The 14900-nt window shown below is 38.7% G+C and overlaps 1 protein-coding gene across 8 annotated transcripts in view; it reads right to left on the reverse strand.

The window, feature by feature from the left end:
- Positions 1–14900, reverse strand: part of SPIRE1 (spire type actin nucleation factor 1) — a 209256-nt gene that overhangs the window by 47058 nt on the left and 147298 nt on the right. For all 8 annotated transcript variants that reach the window (XM_082417058.1, XM_082417059.1, XM_082417057.1 and 5 more), the window contains one exon: positions 931–1008. In XM_082417058.1, coding sequence (XP_082273184.1) covers positions 931–1008 — 78 coding nt within the window. The remainder of the gene's footprint in view (positions 1–930; positions 1009–14900) is intronic.

Genomic DNA, 14900 nt, shown 5'->3' on the forward strand with positions numbered 1-14900 from the left:
ACTATGTGATTATATTTATATAAAAGTGTAGAAAATGCAAGCTAATCTATAGTGACAGAAAGCAGATCACTGGTTGCCTGGAAACTAGGGAGGAGGGAGGCAGGAAGTAGGGTTACAAAGCAATACGAGGAGACGTGGGGTGATGGACAGGCTCACTGTTTTCTTATGGTGATGGTTTGTTTCACAGGTGTGAATGTGTATGCATATATGTCAAACTTATCAAACTGTACTTTTTAAACATGTGCAGTTTGTTGTATATAGATTACACCTTAATAAAGCTGTTAGAAATGAATATGACAATTGAAATCTAACATGGTCAAAGGCTACTCGTTCATACCTCCAAATCTGTATCTTTTCCCATTCCGTCATTTAATGTCATTATTTATCCAGTATCCTTAACATGAAAAGTCAGAATCCTAAAATGTGCCTTCCTACATGGATCTAGTACCATGTTGGAAAAACAGTAGATAGTCAGTGAGTCACATGAATACACTGCAATCATCTGTTCTAGAAATATATCTTCTGTTTCACCAGGGCAGAACGTTGTAACATATCACTCATTCTGCATCCCCAGGGCCCTAATCCAGTAACTATTCATTGGATAAATGAATGTACTATACTATAGTTTCACTATATCCTGAAACAGAGCTTAAACTTTGACTTTCACATAAGAGGATGCTAAGGTATTAATATAATTAGAAAGATCAATATTTTAAAACACTGAAATTCTCAGAGACATTGTGGTGGTTCTAATAAAATTAGATAGTTTTTAAAAAATGGAATAGCTATTTCCTCAAATGTAAGGTTAGGTTTTCAAATTGGTATAATATCATTTCATACTATAGTCCTTAAGATAGACCAGCATTTTAAAAAACATGATTCGACTTCTTCAACACTAAACAGAACAGAGAGAATACCCAGCTAGCTCACCCAGTCAGCGTTTTTCAGCTCCTCCAGGTCTGTGTTAGATTCGTTACTCTTCTCCATTTCTTGAATCTTCTTCAGATTCTACCAATTAAAATTCAAATAAAACATTTAAGCACAAAATTTCATTAAGCTACCTTCTCAAATTAAAATTTCAAACGGATACCTTCAGATAAATATATACAGAAGTGTTACTGAAGCAGATAGCACAGAATCTACTCCTCTGTAAATTTCAGCCAATTTCAGTAAATTAAAATAAATGCAGTCCTGCAGAGGGATGGACTGAGATTGTTCATTCTAATTTCCTTTGAGGCCTTGTGGTTAAACCTCAGTCACAATATTAATTCACATCTTCTAAACTGTACTGACATTTCCTTCTCCATCAACCCCCACATTCAATCCATCATTATTCTCACAGATGTAACTTTCTCTCTTTATTACTTAAGTTCTCTTCTTTTTATCTCCACTGTAAATCCCTTAATCCAAACACCATCTTATTTGGCCTGGACCTCTGAAGCAGCCTTGCCCTGGACGCTAAGTGCTAAGCCTTCAGGCAACCATCAATTTAATCCCAACTACAACCCATGTTACAGGAGAAACTGAGGCTCACGAAAGCTAACTAATATGTCTGGGGTACCCCAAGGTGAGTGACAGAGCAGGAGTGAAGCACATGGAAGTGCCCCAGGGCCTCAGACAAGGTGAGTGATGGAGCAGGACTGAAGCAGACATGAGGTAAGATGTATGGAAGGGACAGCACACGATGAGCAGAGTGTTGGGAATGTAGCATCCAGACGCTTAAATAACCCTGAGAAAACGGACGGGTAACATTCTACTTTAACTTGGCCAAAATGAGTATTTACGAATTGGTATTACACAAGGAAAAGAATAGGATTTATGATTTGTACCTGGGCTTTGCACATAACGAGTACTTAATATGTGGTGTGACATTATGTCAAAATCTGAGTAATAATCATTATTAACTAAATCAGGACTCTCAGTTTTCTGACTTTAAAGATATATCAGAGGTACTTGTATTACATTATTTCTGATATTCAAAATTCCTCATTTTTTGCTAGGGATTATTAGTTAGCTTAAAAAAAAAAATCTCTGATGACTTAAGCCATAATACCACAATAAGAATTGAGCGGGGAAGAGACTGAAAAGGAGAAGCACACGTGTTATTTTGTTCCTCTAATGACTGCAACCCAGGCTCCATTCCCAAAAGAATTAAAGTACATACTACTTGGGATTTCCCTGGCGGTCCAGTGGTTAAGACTCCACGCTTCCTCTACAGGGGGCGCGGCGCGGGTTGGATCCCTGGTTGGGGAACTTAAGATCCCGCATGCCGTGCGGCACGACTAAACTAAGATAAAAAATAAATAACGTAATGTAAAGTATAAAAAAAATAAAGTACACATTACTTTATTGACTAGAAGATTCTTCCAGGTTTTTTAACAATTAAAATGGTGAAAGAAAAGAGACTTAGGAGGTGAACTGCCTCTGGGCACCCTGCGACTCTATCAGGCTATGTCATCTATTTATCAGCAGCAGCACTCAAACAATGACAGCTGAACCTAAGTCCCCATCTCCCTCTCCCTAGAAAGATTTACCCCAGATGCCCACTTAGCTAATTCCCATATATCCTTCTCATTCTTGCTCAAAGGTTACCTTCTCAATGGGGCCCACCTTGACCACCCTATATAAATTCCAAGCCCCACACCCTGCCATGAGCAACCCCTAGTCTACCTCTTTCTCCAAAGTCCATCCTGCCTCTAACAGTCCATATGATTTACTTAATATGTTCACTGTCCGCCTCTCCCTGACAGATCCCAAGCTTCCATGGGGAAGTAGTTTTGGTCTATTTTGTTCACTGTTGGGCTCCTCAAATCTCTAGAACAGTGCCTTGCACTTAGTAGGTGCTTTGTTGAATATGTGAATTAAGATACTTTCAACCAAGAATGTTCAATCACTTAAATCTCTTCAATAGCTCTTATCACGTCAACTTTAATAAGCGGAAGCTCAATCAAAAGGAAAATTATTCAGAGGAAAATCTGTATTTTCTTCCCTAAACTCAGAATCCCCCGGAAGGATGGGACGGAGAAATCTTATCTGTCATATTTCTCCCATCACCTAAAAAGGCTGATCCCACAGCAACCACTTTATTGTTTATCCAATGATCTATAAACCAAAAGATAATGAAAAGAGCTGAAAACACAGTGGAGAAACTCATCTTTACAAGCCTATGTTGTTTTTAAAAATTCCGATGGTCTCTAGGTCCTTTTAGGATCCAAACAAGAGAAGGCAAGACAAATGTACAGATACAGCAGAAGATGGGAGGTCTTTGGCAAGATGAAATCTTTATTTTTTTTCCTTGAGTCCTACTGCTACTACCAAAAAGGTGATTACAGTAGGTCTCTGAATTGTTCTTTCTGCTTCAGCTTCTTCCTCATTTGGTTTATCTTCTCAATCCCCCATGACGGGTTCTCAGTGTCTCTGTTGTGCCCCTCAAACTGGGGTGCCTATAAGTACTTCTGGGGAACTCTTTTAGTTAGAGCCTGTCCTGGGGATGTTGAGAGAGAGAGAAAGCCAGTTTGAGATACTGGATCCAGCTGTGCCTAAAGCTAGCTGTGCCCTTAGATTCCCAATTAAGGGAGTCAATAAATTCCTCCCCCTTCCACTCATGCTAATTTGAGTGGATTTCTGTCACTTGCAATGGAAAGAATTATGATTTAACATGTCCCCTTAGTCCAGAAATATGAGTTCACGCTTCTATGTCTTAGGGGTGTTCTGGTGGAAGAGTACGAGAAGCATATGACCCTTTTTCCACGCAACCTTAACTGTTACTGTTCTCGGACACATCCCTGATGAAATGTAGCCAGGATGGTCTCACTGTTAAGACTTAAGACATCTCTGTCTTTACTTGTGCTGTGACAAAATCCCTAACTCCCTGCAGCTAAGAAAAACTATCGCTGTCTATAATACTGAAGATAATTTAAATGAATGGCCTGAGAATTTCATGTTTCTTTATTTTTCTGACCAGCAAGTAGCACTAATTGTAGCTCAGATACTTCCTAGCTGTGTGACTCTGGATAGTTATACAACTGCTCTAGTCTTCAGGTTGATTTTCTCACCTGTAAAATGCAGCTGCTAATAAATACCTTTTCGATTTTGTTAACATTACATAAAATAATACAAAAGAAATACAGCATGTGGCCTGGCTCATATTAAGCAGATTAGTAGATATTAGTTATTTAGCATTTATTTAGTAGATATTAGTTACTATAAGCCAATGAACATCTATGAAGATTTGATTGTGAACACTTCCACCCTATCACAAAAACATTTTATTCTTTTTTTTTTAAACATTTTATCTTTTAACAAATGAGACCTCTCTTTAGCCTCTTCGTGAAGTAAAAAATCCTGACTCAGCAATAAATCAGTATAAAATAGCTGAGAATCTGTAAATACTATAATTTAACAAGCTTAAACAAATATGCAACGAAGAATCTCAGGTTTTCTCATTAGCAGCAACACAAATGAGTTATTTGAAAGTAAATTACAGATTTTTATAGTTTTAGAGACAAGCTTCTGTCAGTTATATTCTAGCTTCTGAATAAGTTTTTTTTTTTTTGCTTGTACAAATGTAAGAACAGATGCCAACCTGTGCTTGGAATAGGGTGAGAAAGTCCTGAGAGCATCCACATGGCAATAACTCTCCTGATTTCTGACACAACCATTCTCAAGCTAGCAATTAGAACTGCTCTTTGCCAACATCTTTAGTTCCCAGCGTCTTAAAAAATAAAAAAATAAAATCTACTCCGTGAATCACAAGTATATCAAATACTCAGAGTAATATTAATGTATTTGCATAGATTCAACATCACCTCACATATAAATGTGAGGTGATGTTGAATCTTTTTAGATTCACCCACCACCCTTACTGACAATGTATTTATGTATTAACATAATATTTTAATAACAGCATTTTAATGATCACCCTTTTCCTCCATATTGTTAACCATTTAGAACTATTTGTTATTTAATGGTTTTCCCCTGTGCAATGGGTACGTTTTCAGCTAGAAACTTTTAAATGTGTAAAAATGAATGTTTCAATAATTCCTTGAAAAAAACCTTTTTTTGAACTCAGTTAAAATATGCTAATATTCTTTTAAACAAATTACTTACATAGAGATCATTAAATACATCTCACAAGTGACAAAGTCACTAATATAAATATTGCCTATAATAAATAGAACATGTATATTAGCCTCACAGACTAAGAGCCATGATGTCCTTCCTAATTCAGATACTTTTATCACAGAAAAGAAAAAGGACTTCCAAATTAATATTTTGGAAATTAGAGCACAAAAAAGCCCCCAATTACAGCAATTCTTGTGACAAATGGAAGTCTCCCATGCACATAAAGAGCTAATGGATAATTACTAAAGAATATGATTTATATTTTCATCAACCTTTATAGCACTGTCTTAAAGATGTAACATGCTCCTTCTCCCAGAGGGGTGGAAGAGGGAGAAGACATGAGAGAAAGTCAGAGCATTTTACTTAATGAAAAACGTAAAATGTTAAGATACTAAACTATAAGTTGATATTCTGTAAAGCTCAATTTGAATTTATACAGCTCACTGAAGAAATTAGAAAAAGTATAGATGAAGTCGTCAAAATGAAGGAAATGCATTTCTAGGTTCCAGGAAAGGAACACTGTTCCTCCATTCTCCCAATATTTTTGTAGATAGACAGACATACACACACACACACACACACACACACACACACTCACTGGCTTGAGTGTTTAATGCCTGTCTCTGCCCCAAGTAGCTGGACTCACAGTATCTCCCTAAAGACATCTATCTGCCCTTTCTGTTTTTATACTCATTAACTGTTCACACCTACAGAAATGCAGTGATGATCATTATAAAACAATCATTAAAATATCAGAGACAATATTTACAAATTATATCACAAAAAGCTATTTTCTTAATAAATAAATACAAATCAATAAGAAAGACCAATACTCCATTAGAAAAATGGGCAAAGAATATGAATATACAATTGAAAAATACAAATAGCTCTTAAGCATATGAAAAGGTACCTGATCTCATTCATTGTAAGGAAAATGTAAACTAAAACTATGAGATATAAATTTTCACTTATCACTTAGAAAAACACATTGTGAAGATGTAGAAAAATAGATACTCTTACACATTTCCAAGGAGATTATCAATTAGTAAACCTCAATGGAGGACAATCTCATAAATTTTATGAAAATTATAAATGCACAGTTTCTTTGACCCAGCAATCCTACTTTTTAGGAGTTTGTCTTACATATACAATCACACCCATGAAAAACAGGTTAAAAACTATCCATTGCAGCATTGTTTATAAAGAGCAAAAGATTGGAAGAGACTTATTAGTTGTCAATAGAGGACAGATTAAATCAATTACAGTCTATCCACACAACAGAACATCACGGAGACACTAGAAATGTAAACACTATGCGCTGATATAAAATGATCCACAAGATTTATTATTAAATGAAAAAAGGAAGGTTCAGAACAGCATAAAAAAGGAAGAAAAAATATTGATATTTTTCTGTTAGTTATACATAAATCATCTGTGTAAGGACAAAGAAGAAATTAACAGTATTTGTCTCCTGTGGGAGAGACTGTGCAGCTAGAAGACAGAGGGAGAAGAGTGCAGCTTCCTGCCCTACTTCTGGACTCCTGGAGCTTGAACCATGTGAATTTTTTTATTTGTTAAAGTTAATTAAGTTCAAAAAGTTACAGGACCTGAAAGGTCTATAACTGAGTTCTGACATGATCTTCTACATAAAGGATTCTTCTGAAGCATTTTAACAGGGCGAGTAGTGACAAACGCAAAGAAACCTAAGGGCAGAGAGGGTAATTTCACTATTGCTGATGAGATGAGTGTTCTGCACATTTACTAACATTCACAAAATAAATCAAATAGAAAAAAGACAGACTTTGACAAGGACTCTAAAAAAGTTACAAATAATAGATGATTTAATTAAAATGAACAAAATGGCAACCTTAAACAGACATCTGGTGGTAGATTCTTTCTTTCAAAAAATATGTTCACCCCTTGGAGGACTGGAAATCCCTTTTGGCTCTAGGCAGAAATTTCCAGTTAACTTAAATGTCATCGCAGTTTTATTACTGGAGGTGTAGGGAGCAGACATGGGAGGGAGAGGCCAGGAGTATGAGAAAGCTAATTAAAATATACTTCAACATGTGAATGAGATAGAGGTCTTGTGGCTTTATCTTTGTGAGTGCATTAAAGCAGAAAAGAGTCTCAAGTCATGTCACAGCAGACGTCTTAGGAGTCAGTGTAAATGGCAATGGCACTATGATGTAGGTGGACTTGGTTATACTGGCTGTGAGATACTGGGTGGGAAATAGTTACATTTGATTCTTTTCAACCAATTACAGGTTATAAAATGTGGTCATCTGATTTTAAACAACAGACAAAAGACAATTTCATAACAGCCTAATCAATTCCAAAAACACTGTTTTCCCCCCCTAGCAACAGAAGATACTTTATATATACATATATAGTATTCCATTTTAAGTAAAATATTTTAGTACTATCTTGTTTAAGATTAACTGAGCTCAAAGATTTCATCACAAAATTATGATTCTTTCATAGGACTAGTTGAAATAATATACGTAAATCACTTAATAAACTATTACAGCAATCATTCTGATTATATAGTGTAAAATTACTCATATAATCTTTCGAAAATTCATAATGAACCATGCTGCTTTCCCACTCACCTTCTTAGCCCATAATTTCAATATATGGTCAAATACTAGCAGCTAAAGATAGACTGGCTCTAATCTGGGCACCTAGAAATCATCCTCCCATTACAGGGTTTTATTAAATTTAGGGTAAGATTTAACCAATCAGAAGAATTTGACTGGTGAGGTTTAAAATAAAGTCACATGTAAGTGAGAATCACTCAAACACTTAGAAAATGGAGACACTGGCGTAATGCTCCTTCTAACAGCTGTATCTCTGAGTACCGGAAGAGGAAATAGGTGCCTCCACGGTGCCTCCATTCACACGCCACAGCCCGCATCCCACTTCTGGACTGGCTGCTCCTGGGCTGTGGCTCTTACTGGAGCATCTTGTTCACCACTGTGACCCCAGTGAAATGGAAATAGTAAGAGCACTGAACACACGGCTGTTGGGAGAACTGCAGAGTTAATGCACACCACAGCCTTAGAGCCGTGTCTGCACAGGATAAGCGTGGGAGAAATACTAGCTGTTATTCAGTGTAGTAGCACCTGCCGTATAGGAGACACATGACACAACTGTTGCATGAATGAATAAATTTTGCCAATTGATCCTAATTCCTTTGGGACCTAGTGCTTCTTCACTCGCCAGGATTTGCAATAGACAAATATGGCTGCTGCATTCTCACAGGTCCCCCAAAGTCCCCCAGTCTCTGCCCACCCCCTCACTCAGGTTTATGGACTCCTCCTGTACATCCTCATCTCCTACTGCAAGATCCATTTTTGGTGTTTTCACTATTTCTAAAACCTTAGAAAGGAGTGCTAATCCCAATTCTTTCTATCACTATGGGCAGCTAATTGATTATAGTTTGTTAAACTGTGCTTCAGGTTTCCTCTCTATAAAATGAGGTGGGATGCAAACGGTAGTACTTCCTACTTATCAGGACTATCACAAGGTTTAAAGTGCTCACAAAGGCAATGAATAAGAGATAGTCAGGAATTATAAATGTTTATGTGAAACTGACATAAATTGTTTGAGCCCAGAGCTGCAGCTGTGGGCTTTGGATCTTTTTTCCCAAAGTACATACATTTCCTTAGAGTGGAAATCTTTGAAAAAATTATAAAATTCCAGTAGCACTCCATCTCACCCCCTACTCCTCAGGTTCCCACTTTGGATAGCAGCTTGAATACACGGGGATGACTATAAAGGACTTAAGGCTGATTCTATTTTGCTCTATTTCTTCTTGAATGTTAATGTGTTAAACACTTAGGAAAATTCAACTATAGAACAAAATGTGACATTTACTAGGTTGAAAAAATCTCATTAATGAAGGGCCCTAGTGTTACCCTAAGCTGAGGAAGCAGCAAGGGGAACATACCTAAAAAGACGACAGGAGATGCTGTCCTCGGTCCCTAATTCTATGACAGGGTTGGGAATATAAACATGGTCCTTGTCCCTAAGATGTTCAGTCTAATGAGGAGACGAACGTAAATGGTAATTCCAATACAGTGTGATAAGTGACAGAAGCCAGAGCAGAGTGCTCTATGAATGAACACAGAGAATAAAGAAATTAACTTCGATCAGCAGAAGCATTTCAGAACAGTGGACATCTGAGTTAGGTCTTAAGAATAAGTAGGCATTTTCTATGTGAGAGAAGAGAGGAAAAGGACATTTCCAGCAGGTGCAGAGGCCCTCGGCAATCAGGGGCTGGAGGAAGGGTAGCAAAGCGTGAACGCGTGGTAGGCAACAGGGAATGAAGAGCCCAGAGAGATCAGATTGGGGTCTGGCTGTAAATGGTCCCTATGCTGTGCTAAGGGGTCTAAACTTTCCACCTACAAGCATCAAGGAGTCAACACATCTTTACACAGGGACGGAAAGCTGGAGGATAAACGGAACGCTGGAGGATACAGTCTATCCTCCATTAGGAGGCTTTGCCACAGCTCAGGTAAGAGACGCAGACCACTGCACGAGCAAGGCACAGGTAAGAACACGAAGGAGGCTCTGCATCTGGAGACAAGTCAGGAGTGTCAGGGGACCATGATTCGAGAGAAGTGGCAGAAATCAGATGTCCAACACCTGAACCACAGTTCTCTAAGTCATTCAACGTTGATCCAAGATTTATACAGGCCCTATTACACTGCGGTTGCAGCAGTGAATTGGAGAGAAAAGGTCTCTGCCCTCAGTGAGAATGTATCCTAGTGGCAGATATCAATGAGGGGGAAAAGAGACCAGCAAAACAACTCTAGACTGTGATGGCTGCTAGAAAGGAAATACACAGAGTAATGTGACTTTAAAGAAACAGGCCGAGTGCGCTCACTACATAAGAGCATTTAGGAGACGCCTCAGACGTCCTTTCAGCTGAGGACTGAAGGATACAAATGAAGAACCATAATTGAGAGGGTGAATGAACATAGCATTTATAAGAGGAGTTTAAGATGTCAACAAGCAACTAAATAATCAAGCACCACAGGTGCGGTCACACTTGAGAAGAGATAAAGATCATTATGATCGGATAATCGGGAATGACAATCTACACCGTGAGAGCCTGCCTCTGAAGAAATCCAAGATGGCTTAACGATATTAGACATCTTATCCCTCAAAGATCAAAATGTTTGGGGGTATTCTACCTTCATTCTGGGGTTGTTTGCATGTATGGCACAAGAAACTGCAAGGGGAGAGAAAATTTTCATCACTTTAAGTATATAATCTTCTAACAGAAATTACGTGCTTTAAAAACCTTTTACGTGCCTTCTAATTAAGAGTTCTTATTGCTACGATACGAATATATGTTTCATAATGCTCAATTATTTTTACTGTTCATTCACTTATGACTAATATTATTATATTAGGAATTTCTTCTTTCCAGGAATTTGTTTACCAATAGATTTTAAAATACAGAAGTTTGGGACTTCCCTGGTGGTCCAGTGACTGAGACTCCGTGCTCCCAATGCAGGGGGCCCGGGTTCGATCCCTGGTCAGGGAACTAGATCCCACATGCTGCAAGTAAAGATCCTGCATGCTGCAACTAAGACCTGGCACAACCAAATAAATAAATAAATAAATAATTTTAAAAATAAATAAATAAAATACAGAAGTTTTAGTCCCCACTGACATCAGTACAGTAGCAATGTCAGTACTGAGTTTACAGCTCAATACTGACAACACTGAGCTTTCCTATAAAATCTACAACACTGAACTGCTTTCCTATGAAATCCATCTTGAATTTAAAATATAATATAAAACCAGATAAAATATGATATAAAATAGTATACATTAACTTCCCAGCAAATTTTACTGGGAATGCATTTAAAATGTTTATCTGTATATATTTTGCCTACACAAAACAAGACTGGTACAAAAATGAGGAAAATCTTGAATGAACAGAACAAAGATTTAGTCACATGAATTGTACTTTCTGCAGAGCATTTTATGACTAGAAGGAATCTGAGCATGTCTATTTTTGCCCCACTTCCCTTTTTAAAGTGCAGTAAACAGAAATCTAGCAAAGGCTATTTGACTTAAGCAGTCGCATGACTAATGAGTGGAAGAATATGATTCACTAACACAGAAGGGGCTTTAAAAAATGACTGGTGTTGATATAAATATTTTAAATATAATAAAAATGAAAAATGAGTTATTTGTTTGAAAACAAGATTTTTTTTCAAAAGGTTCTCTTTAAACAGTGTACTTCCCTGATACATCAAGTTTTTTCTACAATGATAAATAGAGTTACACCTCTACTGTGAAACAAAGGATTTCCTGGAGAAGGGGGGTGGGGCACACTACACACTAAATGTGGAGGCAATAATGTTAGAGCAGGCTGGGAACATACTGGAATCAGTCAACCGACTTTCTAGTCTGGAAATAATTTTATCTGTCTTTGACATTTCCATTTCCATATTACTTCATACCTAAACCTAACATGATACGTCCCGCCTCCCATCCCATTCCCATCTGTGTGCATGTGTTAGACAGACACACATACACACACACTCTCTCGCACACATGTTCCCTCATGAGCCCCCTTCTCCCCCAACTCCAAATTTTATTCTCTCTGGCTCACACCCCCTTCTTCCCAACCCTGATCAAAAGCCTGTATCAAAGCGTACACCTGCACTTTCCTCCAGGGACTCTTGTCAGCCATGTTCCAGGACAGTCTGTTGCAGGTGACTGTTCTTACAGGAAAACAGCAATAACCGCAGAGAGCACCTTCGCCAGGCTGGAGAGCAGGATGGGGATGGAAACACGGGCATCAGAAGTGCTGAGAACTTCCTTCTATGGGAACCTCTAAGCTAAGCCTCAGTTTACTAATCTGCAAAGTGAGAGTCACAGGACTGGTCATGAAGACTAAATGAAGCAAACAACAGCAGCCACTTTGTGGCTGTAGGGCTTAAAGTATGAGGAACTGATAAATAATTTCATGTAATAATAACAAAACCAGGGACTGATGATCAAAAACTACTTAGACAGCAATGAATTAAAGCACACTGCCATTAATATAATTTCCTTTTTTCCAACAAAGTAATTTACACTTGAAATTGCCAAGCTCAATCCTTCCCTCCCCACTGCACATGCTCACCAGCTCTAGCCAGTCGAGTTGGGCTGGGGGTGGGGTCACTGGCACGAGGGCACGGGCCGTCTCTTCTTTCACGCGACCCTATGCACTAAATGGACGGCTCAGAAAGTCCCTTCATCTACACTTACGTACAAGGATATCAAATTGCTTATAAGACATGGGAACATGTACTCACTTTCAAGGATATCAAATTGCCTTTGAGACACAATAACAGCAGCCTATTCAAATCTTCTCTATCATTTGGAGAACCACCTTAAAGGGTCTCATTCATTGTTTAAGAAGGAAATCATCACATCATGAAAAGAGATCATAATGAAAATGAATTTGCTTTCTAAATAAATAGATGAACTACAAGGCCTTGTGCTTTGTAAAGTAGCTAGGTCTGGTAAATGTAATGACCACTTTATAGAACAATTATAACACTTGGAAATAGGTTATGGGTTTTATATTTTAATAAACTGCCAATTGAGCATATAAGAAGTTTAATATAATTAAAGTACTTTTGGTCTATCAAATCAATACATTATCAACAACTGAGCTCAAACGTTTTGACACTAATATTTTACCCTAATTTTATACACGCACACACAAGCACAGGCACACACACAGATACATGGTTGTCTGAAACATCACTGATAATCAGATAATCAATCAACCTGTTGAATCAGAGGTTATTAGTTTGAAAATTCCAGTTGACATAGTAACTCACAGGTATAGAAGAAAGATCGTCTGATTCTTTTTTTAAAAGAAATCCCATGGGTTTTTAAAAAATAAATAAATAAATAAATAAATTTATTTATTGGCTGCATTGGGTCTTCATTGCTGCGTGCAGGCTTTCTCTAGTTGTGGCGAGTGGGGGCTACTCTTCATTGTGGGGCACGGGCTTCTCTTGTGGAGCATGGGCTTTAGGCATGTGGGCTTCAGTAGTCACGGTGTGTGGGCTCAGTAGCTGCAGCACACGGGCTCTAGAGTGCAGGCTCAGTCGTTGTGGCACGCAGGCTCAGTAGTTGTGGCTCGTGGGCTCTAGAGTGCAGGCTCAGTAGTTGTGGCACACGGGCTTAGTTGTTCCATGGCATGTGGGATCTTCCCGGACCAGGGATTGAACCCATGTTCCCTGCACTGGCAGGCCGATTCTTATCCACTGTGCCACCAGGGAAGTCCCTTGTCTGATTCTTAAATTGTGTATTTTGAGATCTTCAGAAAAAATATCAAATTAGCCCAGAGTTTTTTATTATTAGTGTCAATTTAGCACTCTTGAGACTAGGTTAAAGGTTAAAATGACTAACATACATATATGAACTAATATGTATGAAAATTTTCTTTAATTTCAAGAAAAATGCATACATTGAAGAGGAAAGGGAAATCCATTTGGACCCTATAAACTTTATTCCTAAAACCTCAGTATTGACAGGCAATTTATGTAGTATAAAATCTGTAATTAAATGGTACAGAATGTTCATGCCAGGATTTCCACATATTTTATAGCTTACCTTCTCAAGACTCACTATTAAGTAAGTTCTTATGTGTAAATTTAAAGAATGGAAAGGGCACTCAAAGGCCTCATCTACAGCCCACAAAACTTCCTGTATTTACTAGAAATATCTTGGTCAAAATGTTTCTAATAGTCAAAAATGCTTTCAAAACTGGCTTCTTTCAACCAGAACATTTCTGAAGCTCTGAAAAAACAGACATAATGCATAAATCATTTCAGTTCAACAGACATTTCTAGAGTGTTTCCTACATGCACACACTGCAGTAAGAGTCACCAACAGGAAGATGATTCAAAACACAGTCATTCATCTCAAGCACTATCTGGCCCAGTTGTGGAGAAACAGTTCAAAGACAAGCAAATAACTCCCAGGGAGTATAAGACGTGCAGGACTGAGGGGTATAAGACACAGAGGGAGTGAAGGGTGGAGGGAGGTACCACGTGAGCAGGCTTTAGGTGGGTAAACAGGAGCTCACCAAGAAGGCAAGGTGGGGAGAGAATGCCAGGCAGAAAGAACAGAAATCTGCTAGGGCCACAGACATACAACAAGCATGATATATTCGGAAACTGTAAGTAATTCTGACTGGATAGTGTAAAATGCAAAGAAGGGAGAGTTGAAAAGGAGAATAAAAACACAACTAGGTGAAACGCCATGAAGGCCTCGTGTGCAACACAATGGAATTTGGTTTCACTCTCTAGGCCATGCGGAGCCATGTTAACCAGAAAGCAAAGTGCCTGTGTCGAGTTGCCAGGTGTCCAGTGATCAGGAAGGAGGAGCGAAACTGAAAGTAACAACCACGCCCTTATTCCCATACTGCAGCAGCGCAAACAAGAGGCCAACAAAGGTTTTGCTCTCCTTGCTCCATTTTCCCCTCAGAATGGTGCTGGGTGAGGTCAGGTGACAGGCGGTGGAGGTGGGTGATCTTCTCACTGTGGAAGACAACTGGACAGCAGGGCCCTGCATGTGTGGACCCGGGGCTGGTGGAGGGAAAGAGTGGAGGCAAGGGCCTTAGCCAAGGTCCTTTGAGTGCAGGCGCCAGGTGAGGAATGCAGGTGTGTGTGCCCCTGTGGCCTGTGGGCGTGGCACACCAAGCTCGCCATCCCCTCCAGAAAACCAGAGTACAGTGCTCAAGTCCC

Source organism: Balaenoptera physalus (genome assembly GCF_965194825.1).
Source record: "Balaenoptera physalus genome assembly, chromosome: 12".
Lineage (NCBI taxonomy): Eukaryota > Metazoa > Chordata > Mammalia > Artiodactyla > Balaenopteridae > Balaenoptera > Balaenoptera physalus.